Raw genomic sequence first — 21,622 nt, 5'->3', positions numbered from 1 at the left:
AGTTGTACCTTTAGCTAGAGACCAACTTGTCATACAGTATGTTAAATGAGGGATAATCATTGAATTTAAATATAATTTTTAATCGGTTAAAAGTCAACATTGGGTCAATGTTTAAATCCAGTCCAAATTTTTGTCCCACGCCATGTGGATTTTAGCGACGACCCTTGTCAGATGTCCATTTTGTGTCAGGTCCCTGAGCTATTTGACATCTGGATGATCCACTGAATTAGCTATTTTTAGTCACTTGTGTGGGTGTATGAGGCCAGTGGTCAGCAACTGTAAGGCCCTACCCTAACTGAGCGGGGTGTGTCTCTCTAGTGTCCACCGGATGGTCGTCAGACTGAATAACAGCTCTTTGTATGTTTGTCTTGGTGATGGTGGTTAGCCTGTGTGGCAGTGGATTTCAGAGCTTGTCCGTACAGCAGAACTGCACCCACGGTCATTTTTTAATCATAGCAAACACACACAACACCCAAAAAGTTAAGATGCAGAGCACACACTATCATCTACACTGATTATGTCTCTTAAAGTGTGCCTGCCAAATGAAAACGTGTGACCCCAATGAGGAGGTGAAATTCGATGTGTGCAGAGGGACTTGAGTAAATTACAGAGAGCCGGTGACCCTTCTGTCATTCTAATCAACATTGCATTCTGCTTGGAAACAGACACATCAGATTTAGCAATGTGAAACAATAGAGCTAATAGAGATTGTTTGTTTTGTTTATTCAATTCCTTTTGATTGGGTGAGGCTCACAAAATCTATCAATAATATTTCTGTCATATTTAAAATGCAACTAAAAAAAAAGAAATAATTCTTAAGTAGAGTTAAGCACAATTGTCTCCCCCAAGTAATCAAGCAATCAATCAATAACATTTTGTATGAATTATGTATTATATTTAAATATATTATTTAAATTATTTTATATATAATTTATTGGTATTTATTAGCATATTTAAAACTAAAATAGTCCATTTGAAATGTCCTTCATAAAATTGTGTGTATTAATTATATTTTATTATATTTCAATATAATATAAATTTCTATTTGTGTAACTGCATGCATATTCTGATTAGAATTCAAAATCATTGTATTACAGTATTTTTTCTGTGTTTTTTTTTTTTTGTTTTTTTTGTGGTGGTGGTGCTCAATAGCCATTATTATTGAATACTAAACAGACCTAGACAGGCAAAACAAATTAGGTGGGTTATTTAAGATGCTGCAGGGTATTTGTGTTATTGCATGTATACGAAGTATTACCACAGATGTGAAGTTGCTTTCATAATGCAGCATTTGTTATGTAACCATGCAGAACATTAGCTATTTCACCAACAGATGAGGCATAATAATCAGACGTAATTGACTTTTTCCTCCTTTACAGCTTTGTGTGCACAATGCACAATAAACATCCATATATTGATTGCAAACCCTTCAAAAGCCACCTAATTGACCATTTACTAATTATGGCATATTTTCACACTGTATAATAAAATATAAAAGTCTGGATTATGCAATTGCTTTTCTGTTGATGAAAAGATCTCATGCATATTCATTTCCCTTTGAATCATCTCAGTTTTGGCTATGCGAAATATCGTTTGTGTCTACTCTAATTATCTCACAATGTCCTTATCACAGACATATAACTATCAGTGTGGTGTATTGCAAAACAGTACTTGTTAGAATGTGTCCAGCATTTTTATGAGCATCCTGGCGTCTTTCAGTGTGAAACCATACGCCACTGTGGTTAAATTAACTAGGAAACATGATACATTGTGGGCAGTTAACAATGAGGCCCAACCATTACAGACGTCACTGTACTGAAGGCTAGTTATGGTACATCTGTTGATAGAAAGTTTTGAAAGGAACATTTAAGAAAAAAAAAAAAAAAAAAACCTTGGTGGTACAACGCGTGTGTGTTTGTGTGTGTCTACAAAGAAAGTGTGAGAGCTACAATATCAGTGATACTCTAAGTAAACAAGCAAATACTTTTTTATAGTAAATGTCTCTAGAGTTCGCCTTCGAGCCCCCTGGCAAAAATCATCCATGGTGTTTTACCATATTTATTTCTCTCAAAAAATGTTCAGGATTCTTTTCTGTTTATATTCCAGTGTAGGGAAATTGTGAGAAGAAGCTCCTTTTAAAATATGGCCTTAATTCAGACACCTGTCTCTCCACCTGCTCCAAGAATCCCCTTAAGAGTTCGGCCTACACTGTGCTTTCTCATTGGTTAACTAAATTATTCCCATCTAAAGTTCATTGCTGAAATCTAAAAATGAATTCAAGGGGCAGATATATTCATCCATCTGTCTGTCTGTTTCTCTGTCCGTCCTTCAGTCAGTCTGTCCATCCGATTGTTTTTTTGTTCATTCATTCATCCATCCATCCATCCATCCATCCATCCATCCATCCATCCATTCTTACTTTGCTTATCTTTGAAAAATCCCCAAAACATGCTCTTCTGGAATTAAAAAATCCAGAATGAGCTGCTGCTTTCAATATTTGGGCTGAAATAAAATGAACTAATTTATTAGTTTCCTTTATCAGAGGAGTTTAGATTATACATGGAAAATTAGCAATTATGGGATATTAATCAAACCACAATCTTGACAAGGCAAAGAGAAAGCCCCTCACTGCTTTTGGTAGGATAACTTATAGCTTTAATAAGTGTAAATTGATATAGTAACACAAAGTAAAAAAGAAAAAAAGAAACTAGATGGCTAATTTTAATTACAGACCTGCTGCTCAGTCAGACTATTGTGTCTAATAGTCATGCATTGGAGACTTTTTCAAACCTTTTTTACCAATAATATTTTTCCTTATGTGTAATTAAAAGAAAGATTCCACTGTTTAAGATGTGAGCTTAATACGCAACACAAATTAAAAGTGGGTTTTGACTGATTTATCATCATGGAAATGAAATTGCATGGCAAGTTTGTAAGGTTTTTTATACATTTCTAAATTATAGCTGTTATATACATGAAAAGTTTCCTTTTTATCTAACTAACACTTAAATATCACCAGCAGTTCTGATGATAATGACGTCCAGTGTCGGCGAGAGAAGTCAAATTAGCTCCATTTTAAATGAAGATGGTCCAATCAAAACCTTTTGCCTCCATCCTCTGTGATGTTTCCTGGTGGGTCTGAGCCATCCGGAAACACACCAAGTGCCACTTCAGCATCAGAGCAGCTGTAAAATGCTTAGCAAGTTTAGGTAATTCACACTACACCAATAGACGGCGACCAGTGGCAACAGACACATTTGTTGGGTTTTGTCGGATTTGTGTGTTACGTTGGTGTTGGTCGTTGCTTGTTTTCAACGGTATTTCTATATTGTGTTCAATCGGTATTTGTCGGGGCATGGAATGTCTGAGAAGTGATTTACTGTAATCTGGTGATTATTGACATTAGGTCGGTGTCTGTCAGTGCAGAGCAACATTAGAGTAATTTTAAGTCATTTGAAAGTGAAAAAGGAAATTGAAAGTAGAAAGACATAGTGTGATTGTTCAATTATGGACACATTTGACTACTTGAAATCAAGTGGAACTTAAGTGGGAGTCCAACTTAATGGATGCATGTTTCATCTGTTAAATGTTAAAAGATTTCTCCTGAAATAAAGTTCTTATATTTATATTTATACTTGAAACTGAGCAAACATATTGATGACTCATCCTGCACTACACAAAGGATGAAAATGCCCCTCCCCTGAATACCGTCTGCACCCGACTAGCAAGAAATAAATAATAGTTCATGGTTATCTAACTAAAATATATTAATTGTTTAAAAAAAAAAAGAAAACTGGTAATAAAATTATAATATCTTGAATTTTCAGTTTGATTCCATTGCCTGCTATAAAAATATCTATAATGAAAGCCTTTTTGCTCTCAGTTATTTTAAGAGACTGTTTTATAGTAGGCTACATCTATGCCAATGGCAGTTTGAACTCTTTCAAATGGCACATATCTGCCAAGAAATGTAAGGATCATTTTACAGCTGATTGGTAGAAGATTTATTATTGCATTCCAAAACTGTACTAGTAAAACTTTATGTTCAGCTCTGATGCTGACCAGGGGTGTGTTTCCCGTACAACGACTTAACTCACTGGTTCACTACCATAGTACGATGCATCGTTGAAGAAATCAACTTGCCAGTCACGACTGTTTCCCAGAACCGTATTGTCGCAAATTGGTCGTTCAACCATGTTGGTTAATGATGTCACGCAGGTGGTGGAGTAATAACTTTGTTTAATGAATCTGTTTGAGATCTAATTAATGCTATATGTTTTGCTATAAATCACGAACATGGCATCTGAGGACTATTTCTATATTTTCTCGGTTATTTTGCTTTATTTCCAGATTCAATCATAGGTTCGTTCTTCACATGCGCACTCTTCAAAAACGGTGCTTTAAATCTCTTGACAAACTAAAAGACGTAAATGACATTTGTATGTATTCTAAATAAAAGATAGAGATTGTAATGAATTGCTTATTTTGCTTAAGACAAGGATTTATTAAGTCCATATGTCATGCAAACAAGAACAAGAATCCACAGTTTGCGAATGTTTGTTGGAACGATGGTTTCGGGAAACACCAACTCGTTAAACTATGCTGATAACGACGGAACTTGCGACCATAGTTGGCTAACGATGCTTTTGGGAAACGCACCCCAAACAGACAAGGGCAAGTGAGTCATTTTCATCTGCACAAACTGCATCAACTCCTGACCTGCCACTCTTTCTGCAGGTTGCCCACTGCTGACAGACAATGTGCAGCAATCACCTTTCAATAACCACAATTAAAAGGGCATGGTACTTTAACAATGGCTTTAATAATTTATTCTAATTAGTTCACCTTATTAGCCTGCACCTTATAAAGAGCATTGCTTGTGATGACATGCAGATGATTCAAGCGCATAAATCCACCGAGCTAAATGTACTGTAAACCTCCTAATAGTTAAAGTTTGACAACCCTCATGTTGTACAAGATAACTCAAACTCCGCCAGTATGGCACATAATTGTATTTGATTGTAGCGTAATTAACTTTGCTTACATAAAACTGGTGCTAATTTAGAATAATTGCCTGTAATAGTGAAATGAATCAGTGTTAGGTTACTTAACACTTTTGGAACACATACTACAAATAAAATTCCAATGCTAACACTTGTCCTAACCAGGTGTGACTTGTTAAAGCGAGTTTCAGACATATTTTGTTGATCATTTTTCTACACTGGTCCATAAGCAGTCACAGCCAAGCAGAAGATATTTAAAAAGTTTCTTCGCACAGCAGTTTGGTGTTCAGTGTGGACAGACAAGCTTGTCGCTGGATCAGCATGTGTCAGCAGGGAAATCACATGCTTGATTTTTATGCATACATTTTGATGACAACGTGCAGTACAGTATTAAATATGCATTTACCATATGTCTGAATATCGATATTATAAATGTGCACTTGAGCTGTGCTTCTTTCTAGAAAATGAAGCGAGCGCCTTCAAGATTTAATGGAGGCAAAAAGTCTTGTGCTGTCTCAATGGAAAAATATCCCATGAGCAGTGCAGCAGATTGCATAGCAAGGTGCCTTTATTTCACGGTCAAAGGAAACCCGGTAATTATACTGAGAGGGAGTAATTATAAAGGCTCCAGCACTATTTCCTGCTGCTTTCACTTTGGTAGTTAATACTGAGACACCTCCATTTGTCACGTTCGTGGAGACAATCTTTTATGCAGAAATCCCAAACTTGCCTGAGATCCTAGGGGAAGTTGTTGTCAATACGATAGCAATAGTTTTCAATACAGCAATTGGATTATGTGTGTAGTTTAACTTTTACTGTACTTAATATAAGAATAGTTCACTCAAAAATAATTTACTCACCATCATATTTTTTTCGAACTCATATGACTTCATTTCTGCTGTGGAATACAAAAGAAGACATTTACATGTATTCATTTAGCAGATGCTTTTTAGCATTTAGCAGTGTGTAAATGAAGAGCTCCTCTGAGTGTCTCATAGAGGTTTGTTGTATAAACTTTGCTAATGAGCATCCTCTTCAGACCAGACATATTAATACTTTAGTCTTGTCTCTCAGCACACAGCAGTGTTCATGAATACACATCTTCCATTATCTTCCCCCCCCCCCCCCATGAGATGAGTTGCTTTAATATCCAACATCTGTACACATTTCATCATAAAATGTGATTTTGGGGTGTAAAGGTAAGCCAGGCTACCACTCAGTAATCCTGCTCTGGCTTCTCTGAAACCACTGCAAAGGTTTCCCTGTGGGAAATGTACCATCATATCTGCATAAAACATGAGAACAGCTTAGAAAGCAACACCCTTGGCAGATGGAATCAGGGCTTAGGGTTGATTTAGGTTAAACAAAAATTTACTTGAATCCATGTTACACTTTGTGGTTACTGTATTTTGCATGCCTGGGATTATGTGATTTAATGTCAATAATTAAAGATTATACAACAGTTTGTTCCAATCCACAAATTTAATATACAGTCCAACTGCGCTGGGACTTTTTACTGTTTGTGTCACTCTGCTTTTCTGTATTTGTGCCTTCCAGGCAGATTGTCAGTATGTGCATCTGTGCAATAGTTTTCAGTGACTCTTTCAGCAAGTTAAATCGATTTGCCAGTTGGTAGTAGATGACTGTCATTAGTGAGTCAATAATTTATTCACGCAACAAACTTTTGAAATGTGTTCATTCAATAAGGAATAGAACAAGTGCCCATCTTTATGAATAAATAATGAATCGTACTTATCATATTTGTTAAAAATGCTAATTCATTGAGAAGCGTAATTGAATCATTAATTTAATAAGCCATTCAATAATTCATAATTTGTTGAAAAACACTGATTCTTTCATAACGAAACAAGTGACGTGTTTATGAATGAGTCATTGAATCGTTCACCTAATCAATTTGTCCAACAAAACACGTATTCATTAAGAAACTAACAAGTGACAATCTTTCTAACAAGTGACAATCAAGTGAGTCATTGAGAAATAAGTGATGAATGATTCATTGAATCTTTCACTTAATAAGCCAAGCAATCATTCACTTAATAAATTATTAAGTGAATGATTGCCGTCTGCGTTCATTTAAGTAAGTTATGAACCCTATGATTCATTCAGGAATGAAACAAGTGACTGTCTTCACAAATAAGTAATTGAATCAATCACCTAAACAATTCTTCAACAGTTCTGTTGTGACTTTGTATGGAACTTTGGTGGAGCAAAACTACATAAAGTAAACTGTAAGTTACTCAATAGTAACTTCTTGTTTATTGAATTGTTGTATAAAAGCAAAACCACACTCCTGATTCTAGTGTAAATGTGCACAGATGGAATGACACAAACAGTTTGTTAAATTAAATTAAATTACAAGACTAGAACTGATTTATAACTGTCATTAGAATACAGTAACTGCACTAAGAGTGTGTAGTTATGGCCTCCCAAGGGTGGCTATTTGTTATGGATGTCATGTTGTAAATGTACCCATAGATGAGACACTCTGTGCTTCTGGCCTCTGGGTGATGGATGTTGTGAGTCGCCTTTGTTAATGGCGACAAGTCCTCAGCTAGATGAATCATGGCCCGCAGTGATAGTTTGCTTTTATAATTCCGGTCCACACTGCCACATAAGGTGGATGAGGCAATCATCATTCTCTGGAGGATTCAGTATGGCAGTCTCCAGAAAGCATATGCATACATAAACACACTGCATAATTTTGTTTGTGTGCGTGTGGCTTTTAAATGAAGGCACCTATTTCAGTGACACATTTGCTGACTAGTCAGGCATAACAGTGATTCACCGGCCTTGATCTCTTTCAGATTGCCTCGCTGATGGATAGACAATTGTTTACTTTGACCTTGAAACAAAATCAGAATCACTGATGGTGAGAGACCAATTTTTACCAATAAACAAAAACAAAATAGACTAAAAAAAGTAGAGAAATTTGCATTAAAAAAAAATTTTGCTTCCCATATAATTGTTCCAGTTAAAGTTAGGCTAACTCAAAAATTAGCATTTCAAACCCGTATGACTTTCTTTATTCTGTGGATCAAAAAAACACACAGAACCTGATGACGCAATTAGTGAGACAACAACAAACCGAAACTCCGGATGAGTCTTCTTGCATGTGTCCGTTTTTAACGCGTTTTGACTGCCGTACAGTAACATGAATGACAATTGAGATCCTACATTGTGACATGGCTGACAGCAGGGATCATGTTCGTACAGTCTGACAAGCAACAGTCTTAAAGGACTATTAGAAACCATACAGTGTGCACCCAGCGTAAGACATGAGTAATCAATAATCAGGGATTTATTTTAATTATTTAAACATAGGCTATGTTCCTGTATGTATTTGTCATAAGGCCTGGCGAGTTGTCTGTAAGGTGTCTCAATAAGGCTGAGGAGATTGTCTGACTCTGTAAATGCCATCAGTGAACACTCATGAAATAAACTTCAAAGGGGCCGTGCTTCTTTGACACTGAAAGGGCAGGAAAGGAGAAGGGGACACACTCAGTCTTTCAGCTTTGGCTTTGTCCTTTGGCGTCTCTTTGAAGCTTCAGTTTGTGGTTCATCATTATTAGATTCCATCCTACTTGAGATTCAAATCATTGAAGGTCACTTTCACTGATGGTTTCCTGTTCATATTGAATGGTAATGTGTTTACTAAACCCACTTTACTTCCGAAATGTGACATATTTCAATATTAAAACAGGATGTTCAGTAATATAAGCCGGGACAGAAATTGATTGGATCGTTAAACATGGTAGTTGAAAAGTAAGAGGGCTGGTGAATTGTCTTCTCCCTTAAGTAATTTGCATTGGGGACTGAAGGTATATCTTCAGTGTTCATTTTGCACTCGCTTACCTTCAAAGAATCCATTTTTCAATATTATGCAAAACTATACAGCAAGAAATACAAAAGTGGAGTATTATGGCTCAATATCGCACTTGGCTGAGTGGATGGGCTCGCAGGGCATCTCTGCGGCATCATATTTGACGGGGGCGTGATCTGTTCCTCATAATTACACCTCCTACTTCAGCATCTGCTGAAGGGAGAACAGAGAGGGAGTTCCTCCGAGTCATTCTTCATGATTAATGCAGGTGTGCCTGAGAGGCCTTTTGCGAACGACCGGAGAATAATTACTGCAAAGTACAAAGACGTGAGCATGCCTCCGCTCTCTCCCCTCTTTTAACACCCTCCAAGATACACCAGCCGCCAAAGATCTATTCGACTAGAGGAGGCCATGTAGAGGATCTATCATTTGGGCTGCCTGATTCTCTGTAGCAAGAGAAGGTGGAAGTAAAGGGGAATTTGTGGATCTATAATTGGAGCAATTTCAAAGCTGAATCACACCCAAAAGGCTTGGGTTGAAAAAACAGGAGCCTCTGTTGGATCCTGGTAAAGAGAATGTACCTCATTCTCCTGGAACTTGTCTGACTTGCCTAGATATGTGTGCCAACTATGCCATCTATCAGCATGTGTTTTGGAGCCCGCTGTGTGTCGATTATTATAGCGTAAAGTAGATTTTAAAATTTTCTGAAGACATTAGCTGCACCCCAATTCAAAGGCTGCATCCTTCGAAGGCAGATTGTGTCACAGCAGCACGACGAAGGCTGTCACAGTTCGAAGGTTCCTTCGAAAGCTGCCTACAAATGTAGAACGGGCAATGAAGGATACAACAGATGGATCCTTCGCGGCCTAGCCTACCCCAGAATTCATTGCACGCTGGAGACGACAGGATTTTTTATTTTTTTTTAGATAGAGAAATTGCCGCATTACACTTTTACGTAAATTCAAGTGTTGGGTTTCAACTTAAATATCTACGATACAAATGAAAAAATAAAATGTAAAGCGGTTCAAATGATGACTTGTATCTTACTAAGATGCCATTTTATAAAGATTATATATAAATCTATATAAATCTCAGTAATGGACCACAGTGAACATATTTAGAAAGGTTGTGAACCCTGTTTTGCCGTTGCTTTTTCTTTTCTTTTTTCTTGTACTTCTTTTTTCGGTTTTAGCTGTAGTTTTACTTTCATTTTGTCATTTTCATTTAGTTTAGTTTTCACTCTGTTGACTGTTAGTATTAGTTTTTTATAGTTTCAGTTTTAGTATTCTTGTGCTGCTGAAGTTAGTGCATTCAGTGATATCATTTAAATATCTTTATTTTAAGAAGTTTTAACGTTAATCCATTAACTAACAATAAGAAATATATTTGTACAGCATTTTTTTACCTTTATTAATGTCATGTTAATAAAAATGTTCACGGCCATGTTAGTTCACAGTGCATTAACTGCATAATATTCTTAATCAAAAGCTAAAATAAATGTTTACTAGATTTTGTAGTCTTTAAATGTATTTTAGTTTGTTTAAATATTTTCAAATGAATTTTTTATTTAGGTTTCATTTTAGTTTTTGATAACCATAATTACACTGATTCTTAATTACATAGACTCGATATATATACAACAGAGAAAATTAATAGAAAAACCTTTTTCTAAACATTTTTCCTCTCCATTATGTTGATATAGTGCAGCTTTGTTGATTAGATTTAATCATGATGTAAGTCTCTCAATGGTTTAGAGCCTTTGGCCAACTGTTTCTTAGTATTTTGACAGAACGGTCATATTTTGTGCTGACGCCATATGTTGTCTTCTGCAGAAAGGTCAGCGGCTGTAAAGCTCAGAAGCGGTGAGAATGAGTGGTATGCAGAGGTCTTTTACACTCCTCTGGTCCGAAGCTCCTCACACACTCATGAGCTCCAGAGGTGATTCACAGGTCACTCTTCAGCTGAGCCAAACTCTCACTGAGAGCAAGGGGGAAAAAAGTCGACAAAAATTTGTTTGCGATCAAACTAAAATCCGCAGACCCCCTGTTGAGCAACATGTTACTTGCTATTTTCCATGAAACGTAATGATATAACATAATTAGTTGTTTTTTAAATAGGACAACACATTAATGCAGTATTTTTCTACAGATTTGGTGTGCTCTTTGAATTACGAAGATTTTAATTCTGCCCTGGCTGCTTTTCTGCTGATGTTTGAGCTTCTCGTCTTCCTTGTGCAGCTCCAAGTCAGTGATAGTTTACCTTAAAGCAGCAGAAGCCAAAATAGAATCTGGTTCAGGCAGAATGTACAATGTTAACACTAACTCCCAGGGTGTACAGTGGTCACACTGGAATCAAATCCTTTGTCATTCTTGCTGAGAGAGTTGTTCCCTTTTGCACGGATCGGTGCTGAATAACAACAGCGGCTCGACTGCATGGTAGCTGCCACTTCACTCCTGCCTCACACACACACACCGGTACAATCTAGTGAAGGCAAGCTTCAAGTGAATGGTCCTTGGCAGAACTTGAAAGACATGTTTCAGACCATCTGGACAGGTGATGAAATGTGTGCTTCTTTTCATGAGCAGTGGAACATGCCAGTCTTCTTATCATGGTTTTTAGCAGTTTTTCATACAAGGCTTGAGAAAGTGATTTTATATTCAGTCGCATCTTACTCTCAAACTGTGTTCTTTCTTTCTTTCTTTCTTTCTTTCTTTCTTTCTTTCTTTCTTTCTTTCTTTCTTTTTATTTCGAACAACAAAAAAGATACAATTAAAATAAAATATAAAAATGCAATAAGGATCTTGCAACATACCGAAAGAAAAAAAAAATCTGTAAAGTATTATAACAATAATTACAATATGTTTGAAAAGGAGCGGGATGAAGCAGAAGCTTATTAAGAGTACAATAGTGTTAAAGTATAAAAATAATTATGTTATATTGTTACTTTTTTATGGACAGTAATGTGTTAAAGGGACAATAAGTTGGAATTTTCTAGTGGTGAAACTGTATTTTGCATTCAAACGAATAATGCTCTCCAGTGCCTCACTTTTTCAAATGCGCGTTGCATCTACGGTTGCCGTTATGTACCAAAAAGCTATGACAGGATGTGTTATAATAGCACTTCGAGTTTTCCTTCGGGTGAACAGGTTTGTTATTTAAAACAAAACTGAAACTTGAATCAACGAAAAAAGAATGCTACAGTATGAATTACTGACTGTGAAAAACATTACCAAGGGTAGTTAGCAGTAATGCCGCCTTTATTCGTTATATTTTTGAAGTACGTGCATTGTTAGATATCATTATCATCAGAGCCTTCTCTAACGTTTCTTTACTCCATAGCTGCTATTCGTCAAAGAGCCTGTTTAACTTACTATGAATAAAATAGATAATTAGATATAACTATATATGTTCTACTGTCTATATAAAGTTCACAACAAAGCAATGAAAAATAAGCTTGTAATTAAGACCGTAACATTGACTTACCTGTCGAGAAGAAAGCAGGCAACTTCAGCATCTATTTTGAAAGCTTTCTCCTGCATTAGCTATCCCAACATTAACCCTTGTTTTTGTAATCTCCGGTGTCACGTTTACGGTCTATTTTGGACTTTTTTGACGACGAGGACTCCTTATCCTGTGACTCATATGTATGTATGAATGAACAATGTATAAATAACCGTACAGTGCGTCCTTTTAAACTTGCCGTGGCAGTTTCATGCGCCTCTCTCTGCTCTGCTCCTCCGCTTCTGCTGGCTTCAGTCACATGACGCTGGCTCTGAACGAAACGCGTTGTGGAAACGCGTTGGCCTAGTACTTTTTGTCCCTCTCTGCTATTATAGTTTTTCAAGATGGCGGAACTACATGGAAGCCTCCGTGGACCTACCCGTCCCATGTATATAAAGATAATAAATTCTTCGTTTACGAGGATTAGTCTGATCATTGGCATAGGTATTTGTACACCATTGAGGGCATATTTATGATTAAAAATATTGATTTTAGATAATAAAATTTCTAAAAAGCTACATATTGTCCCTTTAAAGTTTGCATGAAACAAGTTGTGACAAGTTTCTTCCCTATTGCAACGTATATCCGAGTGAAACAGCTTCTCGACCAAGAAAAAATGTAGAAAGGGACTTGAATTTGTCCATCGAGAGGAGAGGAGAGGAGAGGAGAGGAGAGGAGAGGAGAGGAGAGGAGAGGAGAGGAGAGGAGAGGCCGCTGCAAGCAGGAGGGGAAGTTATTTTGATTAAAGATTACGAGGGCACATGAATTTTTAAAAGAACGTAATGATGCACATGGATAAATCATTTATAATAAATGCAATATTCCATAAAAAGATCATGGTGACTTTTGTGTTACTTTTTCTCACCATAGGGTGAAGTGTTTTGTGTGGCTTGCAGGGTATTTGTACATTGGAAGTATGAGATGTTTTTGATGTAAATGAAAAATGACACTCATTTTATGTATTTATTTATTTATTTTGTGCAAAAAATTCATTACTTGGGAAAAAAGTAATTGATTATATAAGGCCCAACTCGGCTCTCAAATATTCACTGTAACTTCCACACAAAAAAAGCTTTTAGGGACTATTAAAAATCTGTGCCTGATTGCCTTCTTTAAACCAGCTCTCCTCTATAAAATTTTAATGAGGGCTGTACTTGGAAAGAGTTGATTTGCCTTGGTAAGAAGGCTTTCCTTTTGATAATTCGCTAGGCCATTATAGAATAGCACAGTCAGTGTAGCTGTGTGCAGGAGAGGTGTGTGTGTGTGTGTGTGTGTGTGTGTGTGTGTGTGTGTGTTTGTTTGAGAAAAAGAGAAAGAGAGAGAAATGGAATGTTTGTGTGATGGCGAGTGATTTTCACCAGCTGCTTCTATAGTGCTTCATCCAATAAAATTAAGAAAGCAGCACACACTCACATGTACATGTTAACAACTTAAGGTTTAAAACAGTGTGCAGACTTCCTCTTGCTCGCTTTCTCGGTAATTGCGGTGTTTGTGTTTATGTATGTAAATGTGTGTGGATGTTGTTCTTAAAGAAGCAATTACATTTTCCTTGGTTTTGCCAAGAAGGCTCAGTGATTCATCCAAGATAATTTGATCAGTAAAGTTAATAATTTCTGTGTTTATGTGAATAAATAATAGGTCCCAATGACTAATAATTCTGTACAAGTGTTCTTATGTGGTCAAACATTTTTTTTTTAAATAACAGGTGTTTATAACAGGTGTTTTGTTTATAAATTGTCATATTTTTTGTTTTTTTTTGTATGTATATATGTGTATATGTGTTGTGTATGTATATTCAATTATTTAAGTTATATTAAATTGTTTATATGTTATTTTTTGTTTCTTATATTCAATATATATATACATATACTGTACATAAACATAACACATTACTTGTTTTTATGTCTACCAAGAGTATTGTTTTTGTTGTATTCTAAATTTTAGTCTATTTTATTAAACGTTTCTTTGTGAAAACGTTTGCACACAGTTGCACACCTTTTTCAGGCACTTCTGGTCACTTTAAAAGTGTCCGGAAGTGAGTTTAGATACCCAAGAACTATATTTTCTGGCTCTTCTTTTCTTGTTGGAATCGGTCTAAATTGTAGCTTTTGTCAGTTTAAGGTTTAATACACATATTTTGACATTTTGACAAGTTTCCTTACCATAAGATGAGTGATATCTCCTGAAACCCCTGCACCAGATTTGGGTGAGAAAGGGAAAAGGTTGTCATCCTGTAGCAGTCATTTCCTCCTTTAATGAATGTCTTCCTGTCAAATGTGCAACTGTCTGTCTTTTGTGCATGTGCTGATGTACAAGGCCTCTAGCTTTATGTCATAAACAGTGTAAAAGCTTTATTTGATGCGAAGCCGCAATCTTAAGGAAGTCTTTGTAAAAGGACATTCCCATACACTCAACCGCATATCTTTACCGCCCCCTGTAGGTGACCTGGTGTCTCGTGCCATGCATCAACTTCAGCCTCTGCACATCAAGAACCCCAGCAATGGAACGCCCGTACACGAGAACCGCACCGGCACCGTGCACTGGGAACCGGAAGCCCTCTACACGCTCTGCTACTTCATGCACTGTCCTCAGATGGAGTGGGAAAACCCTAATGTTGAACCCTCAAAGATTACCCTGCATACTGAGAGGTACAGAGTATGATGTGCATTAGCACCATGTTTGCCACAATAATGGAGTTAATCAAGGCAGCACAGGATGTCATGTAGAGTTTATGTAGATACATAAATCCCAATCTAATATTTTATTTGTGGTGTCTGCTAATGCAAGCATCACTGCTATAATTACTGGGTAGTTAAGAGTATCATATTGAAGCCACCCAAAACACCCAAGCAACCGCATAAAACACCTCTGCAGTGTTATACAGCATCGAGTGACCTGGTACATGATGGTGGTACATGATTTTTTCCAGATGACTTTTAGGATTATTGACACAGTCGGGGCTCAGGGAAGGCAAGGAGAACGGGATTTACACTTCATCTTGAATTTCCAGATGCATTGATTTAGCACAATGAAGATACAGTAGAACGGTTGACTACTGTTGGAGGAGAGCGTTAATGGATTGTTATGGAGTTAAGTTCAGCATCCGCTGCATCTTGATAAATCCATCAGGACTTCTCTTCCCAGGCTGCCCCACATCACTCAGATGTGATAAAAAGCCCCCTTCTAAGGACCCTGTGGGACGCCCATGCAATGCTCGACAGAATCAGAAAGCTGTCTGCTTCCCCAGAGAGGGTCTGCTCTATTTTATTCATTTCTTTCTTGGCCTCTCACAGAAGAATGGGAGAGTGGAGGAAGAAAGGAGAGAGTGAAAGATAAGAGAATGACAGAAAAAAAATAAAATAGATGGTAGGTGAGGACAGGAATAATGAATAGAGATGGAAAAAGAAAACAAGAGATCAGAGCGAAGGAGCGTCTGGAGGTGTTCAGAGCTCTGGCTTCAGATTGCAGGCTTCAGTCCTGTGGACTTTTGTTGATGTGCTCAGTGACATTTCATCAACCTTTCAACATTCCTACTGTAGAAGAATAATACACCAAGGACACGAACACTCGTATACACACTGTAATTATCGCCCTGTTTTGTCCCACATACTGTACTGCATAATTTCCAACATGAAATACACTGAAAGATCTTGGAAATATACTTGCTGGAAACGTCTATCCTAGATCTTGAAGACAGTTAATTGAAATTTTAAACAAGGAATCGTTCGCAGTTTGCCTAAAGCTCTAGTGTCATTTGTACTGTAAAGTAAGTAAGGTTAAGATTAAGTGGTTATGTGGAGGTATTTTTATATTATTTTAGTTAATAGGAAATAATGTTTTGTTTTTATATATAAATATGGTATTATAATAGCTTCTTGACAAAAAATATCTTATAACACCTTATATCTAACAATACATTTTATAAATCTAAAATGTAAATATATTTATAATAAATTATAATTCTATGTAATAATTATATTTATATTAAATATAATATAAATATAATGTGGTTTCAAGTGGTTTCCCCAAATTCAACTGAAAACGCATGACTTCTGCAGTCTCAAAATAATAGTCTTAAGCTTCTTGACAAAAAAGAAAATCTTATTTGAAACAGGAAGAGTTTATAAATATAAAATGTAATATATATATTGCAACAATAAATTATATTGTATATTCATTCATGAAGTCTTTATCATGGGGATTTTTCTTTAAAAAATATTTATTTCAAAACAAAAAGTATGTATTTTTTCCTTAAATGTTTGATTTGATCTTTTTATTGTACTACTCTTTAGATTAAAGTACCAAGCTTCCATAAATCAATGGAATATATCTCGGTAAAATATTTATGAAGACTTTGACATTTTTCAAGAGACCCTGAAGTGATTTTGATAAGAAAACTCCCTTCCTCTGGTTAAAGTGCAAAAAAAGAAAAAAGTCTTATTTTCCATCTAGATGTGGCTTCACTTTTAAACTCCAGACTGGAATGAGAACCACGTCCTTTTCCTACAAACATTTCTTCAAAGGGAGGGGAGCGGAGAAAAGCACATTATTCAGGCAGAAGAGAAACAGAGAAGGGTTTGCGGTTTGTTTTGGCAAAACTCGGATTCCTGGCAGGCTTTCTTGCGGTGGGTAGGTGTCCGGGGAGGAAGAGTTAGGATTGTGCAAAGCTAGCTGTTAGATGCAGGTCGTAAGAAGCACAATTATATGAAGATAGATGGTTTTGTTCCCAATATTTCGAGGGTCAAAACGCCTCCTTTTTATTTACGTCCAAGTGCGTGCAATAACAACTCTCAAATGTTTTCTCTAATTTGGAAACTATGATAACATGTTTTGTCCCACACATTGCATGCTTTTTAGCACAGAGGGGTGTGTGGAACAACTTTGACACAAAGACGAACAGAGATAATGTTGTGTGGGCGGACAAAAACGGTGAAGTCATTGCTTTTTCATACTTGAAAGCCATAAACTAAGTCCATTTCAACCAACTCTGTGCATTTCTCATATAGTCATGTTATATAGCTGTCACCATTATTTAATGTTGATCCACAACAACCTGACAAGACTCTAAACTCAGTTAAACAGCAGTAAAATAATCTGAATATGTTCATCGGATTTCATGGTCATGATCATTATGACTCACTGCAGTTGAGTCAGCTTCCTCATGTTCCTCAAACTTTGCCCTGTAAAGAATAGTTTTGAATATGTAAAAGTGATGTTTGGCACATTGAGAAAGTGTAATGGAAGCACATTTGCAGCCTTTTAATTCTATTTTTTGAATTCAAATTCGTCTGTTGGAATGAGAGTGTTTTTATGAGTCTCAAATGATCTTTTTCTGACTGAAAGCTTGTCAGTTTGGTAACAGGACTTTCATATCCGCCACACTAATTAGATGAAGCTTAGTGCTGGTAATTAGTATAAACTGTAATCCCACCAGAGAGTTTATGATTACTTCTTTAAAGGAAACAAACGTATGCTGACAGTCGAAGGTTTGGACGCACTGGACTGGATTTGTTTCTTATGATCTTAAAAACCTTTTGATCTGAATGTTTAATTCTTAAATACTAGGAATGAAGTTTGTTGACAAAAATAAATTATGAAATCAGTAAACTGCTTTTCTTATATTTTCTTCTGCCCCTGCAGGCCGTTCCTGGTCCTGCCTCCACTGATGGAATGGATCCGGGTGGCCGTGGCGCACACAGAACACCGCCGAAGCTTCTCTGTGGACAGTGATGATGTGCGTCAGGCAGCCCGACTGCTGTTACCCGGGGTGGACTGTGAGCCGCGGCAGCTAAAGTAGGTTTGGAAGGCAACGTCACTTCCATACATGCACAAACACGATCGGCATACACGCTATGCTTGTAGAATGCCTTTATTAACAGTTAGTCATTCATTAAAGGACAGAAGGACACACAAACACATAGACGCACACACACACACACACACACACACACAATGTACTCATACTGCATCGTATGAATTGCACAGAGTATTGTTAAATTCTTGTCTGGATTTAGTTTCCTAGTGACAGGCTCTGAAGTGCTATGTTTACATGGATGTAGTTATTTTGAGGAGCACCTTAACAGATGCTGGTTAACTTGGCAACAGTCTTTTAAAGTGTGTGTGTGTGTGTGTGTGTGTGTGTGTGTGTGTGTGTGTGTGTGTGTGTGTGTGTGTGTGTGTGTGTGTGTGTGTGTGTGTGTGTGTGTGTATTGTCTTTCTTCTAGCCTAGAAGCCTAGTAACAGTTTCTTAAAAAGAAAATGATGTTATATGAAAGAAATTAAAATAGATTTTTATAAATTATTTTCTAATCATTAGATTTTTTATATATAACAATATATATAATGTATTATATTATATATTCAATATGTATTATATATTATTTACATTATTATTATATATATATATGTATTATGTAATGTAATATATAAATTAAAACATATACATTACATAAATTTTAAATAATAAATGAATTAAATATTATAAATGTATCTAAAATAAATAAGAATTATGAAAGAATATATAATAAAAACATACCTAATTACAAGCTGCTAGGCTGAATCTAATTAGTGTGGCAGAATATGTAAGAAATGTATGTGTATTAAAAAAAGTAAATAAACACTTACCTTTTATTCAACAGAGCAGACGACTGCTTCTGTACCACAAGGAAACTGGACGCTGCATCCACAGAAGCAAAATTTCTGCAGGACCTGGGCTTCCGGATGCTCAACTGTGGACGAACTGACCTGGTCAAGCAAGCAGTCAACCTGCTCGGGCCAGATGGCATTAACAGTATGAGTGAACAGGTGGGCACTGATATATTCACACAAACACACCACACATTTTGTAGCATTCATGTACTATTCAGACCTGAATATAGTATATACTAGATTATAGATTTGCACCTTTATATCTAATAATAATATAATTAACAGGAGAATATATGACCTTGAAAGTGGCAATGATATTCACTGAAAAAAATAGTCAACTTGAAAGGGCATTTGCAACCCATTTTACTTCAGTAATGTGACATACATTCTAAATGTCATTGCATTTGATACAGAAAAAATAAATGTGCATTTTCTGAACCAACAATAAAAAGAAGTTTGGTGATACTAAAAAGAAAGTCTTTTTGAAAGTGGAGCAAGTTTCAATAAAACTTTGCTGTCTAAAATTGGTGCTACCTGACTAGAGAAAAAAGGATATTATCTTCCCTTTTGCCAAATAGGTATATAATGCCGGTCAACACCGCCTTGCTTGAGTAGGAAATACTTCTTAGAAAACTTTTAGTCATAATGGTGTCGTCAAAGCTGTCAAAAGTTCATCGGATGACGCATTTTGCTGACAAATAATCATGAATTGAAATGACGTGCACTGTTGAATTGTGCAAACTAAGATAAAGAGCATGTATTTTGATTACAGGATTTGGCTCTCCTTATCCATCCTACAGTTTCTTTTAAATTCTGTTGGCACAGACCCTTTTGTTTATACTGTAACACATTTTACAGTGACTATGAATGCAATTAATTACAACACCAACAACATAATAACAGAGTGTATTTATGAGCAGCTCCACAAAATAATTACGTCATAAAATAATCACACATCCTTTAGTATTAATCAGAACTTGCACTGTAATTACTCCATAATGTAACTGCTCATGTAAACTGTGACTTTCCCCACATCTGCCTTCCATAGTTTTCCCTGTATAGCATCTGCCTCATACCATTAAATATTTGAGAATCAATGACATTTCTGCAGCGTGTGTCATTGTAGATGAAAAATGGCCTAGTAGGTTTCTTATAATATTATGTGAAGAAAGATGACCCACATAGACATTTAGAGGCTAAGGAAATAAATAAGATGTTACATGACCTTTAAATAAGGAAAAACGCTTTTAATCTGACTGATCTGTGTAGGAAGCATCTATCATGATAGTAGTCATGACACTCGGTATTATGAATCAAATAGTGTCATCTGTATATCTTATGATTGCATGTTATTGTCACGGTCTGTCTTAAAAACAGCAGCCAGTTTATGCAAAGAATGACGGCGACATGCCGGTGCTGACAAAGTGGATTAAACTAACATGTAAAATTGAAGCGACACGGAGGCAAAATGTGATGTGATGACAGAGAGAAATGTTGTCGAGTCCAGCTGGGAATCATTGAGAGTTGCTCCATCTTACTTTGGAAGAGTTGCTCCGAAATCACGCTGGCAAATATGGGACTCGTTATTTCAAAAAAAGCCTTGAGGGAAAATACGATTCAACTGACAAATGAATCTCCTTTTTCATGGTGAAAACTGTTTGTAGAACGCACACTCTCGAGTTAGTAATGGAATAAAGTGTTTACAGTTAACATCAAGCAGAATGCCTAAAACCCCTTTACCCGTGTAAAGAGCAAAATTTATTAGGAATAAATTAACTGAAATCACTGTGAAATTGAGTGCACTAAAAACTTGACCATATCTCTTTTTACAGAGACCCAGAAGAAATTTAGATAGATTTGTCACCATTATATAAACGCATAGACAGTTTTCGGTAACACTTTACAATAAGGTTTCATTAGTTAAAATTAGTAACTGCATTAGTTAACGTTAACAATGAAAACTACCTTTAAAGAAATGTATTGATCTTTGTTTGTTCAATTCAACATTTACAAAAACATTATTAAAATGTACATATACATACATACATATACATACATACATATACACACACACACATGTATATATATATATATATATATATATATACGTGTGTGTGTGTGTGTACATATACATACATACATACATACATACATACATATACACACATATATATATATATATATATATACGGTGTGTGTGTGTGTGTGTGTGTGTGTGTATACATACATACATACATACATACATACATACATACATACATACATACATACATATATATATATATATATATATATATATATATATATATACATACATATACATATACATATACATACATATACATATATATATATCAAAACATGACTATGCAAGGTGAGAGGGTATTAATGGTGTGTTTTCTTTCAAAGAATGTTTAAAAACATAGCTGATTATTTGGCTTCATGTGCCTTCATGCACTGATGCTTATATGTGTGTGTTTCTCTAAAGCAGTGCAAGATTTGATGGTGAGAATGAATTGTTTTCTGTTTAAAGTGCTTTAATTGAGCATCATCCATAAAGATTACTGTTCCACTCAGTTCATTTAAATGGACACTTTAAGCCCTTAAGACAATGTTATTTTCAGAGACT

At 36.0% G+C, this 21,622-nt stretch overlaps 1 protein-coding gene across 2 annotated transcripts in view; it reads left to right on the top strand.

The window, feature by feature from the left end:
- Positions 1-21,622, top strand: part of btbd11a (BTB (POZ) domain containing 11a) — a 121,780-nt gene that overhangs the window by 85,177 nt on the left and 14,981 nt on the right. For both annotated transcript variants that reach the window (XM_081363540.1, XM_081363541.1), the window contains exons 3-5: positions 14,786-14,993; positions 17,986-18,138; positions 18,984-19,149. In XM_081363540.1, the coding sequence (XP_081219666.1) occupies positions 14,786-14,993; positions 17,986-18,138; positions 18,984-19,149 (527 nt within the window). The remainder of the gene's footprint in view (positions 1-14,785; positions 14,994-17,985; positions 18,139-18,983; positions 19,150-21,622) is intronic.

This window comes from Scardinius erythrophthalmus (assembly GCF_964197995.2).
Source record: "Scardinius erythrophthalmus genome assembly, chromosome: 4".
NCBI lineage: Eukaryota > Metazoa > Chordata > Actinopteri > Cypriniformes > Leuciscidae > Scardinius > Scardinius erythrophthalmus.
The sequence above is the reverse complement of the archived record's forward strand: the minus strand, read 5'-3'. Positions and strand labels throughout refer to the sequence as shown.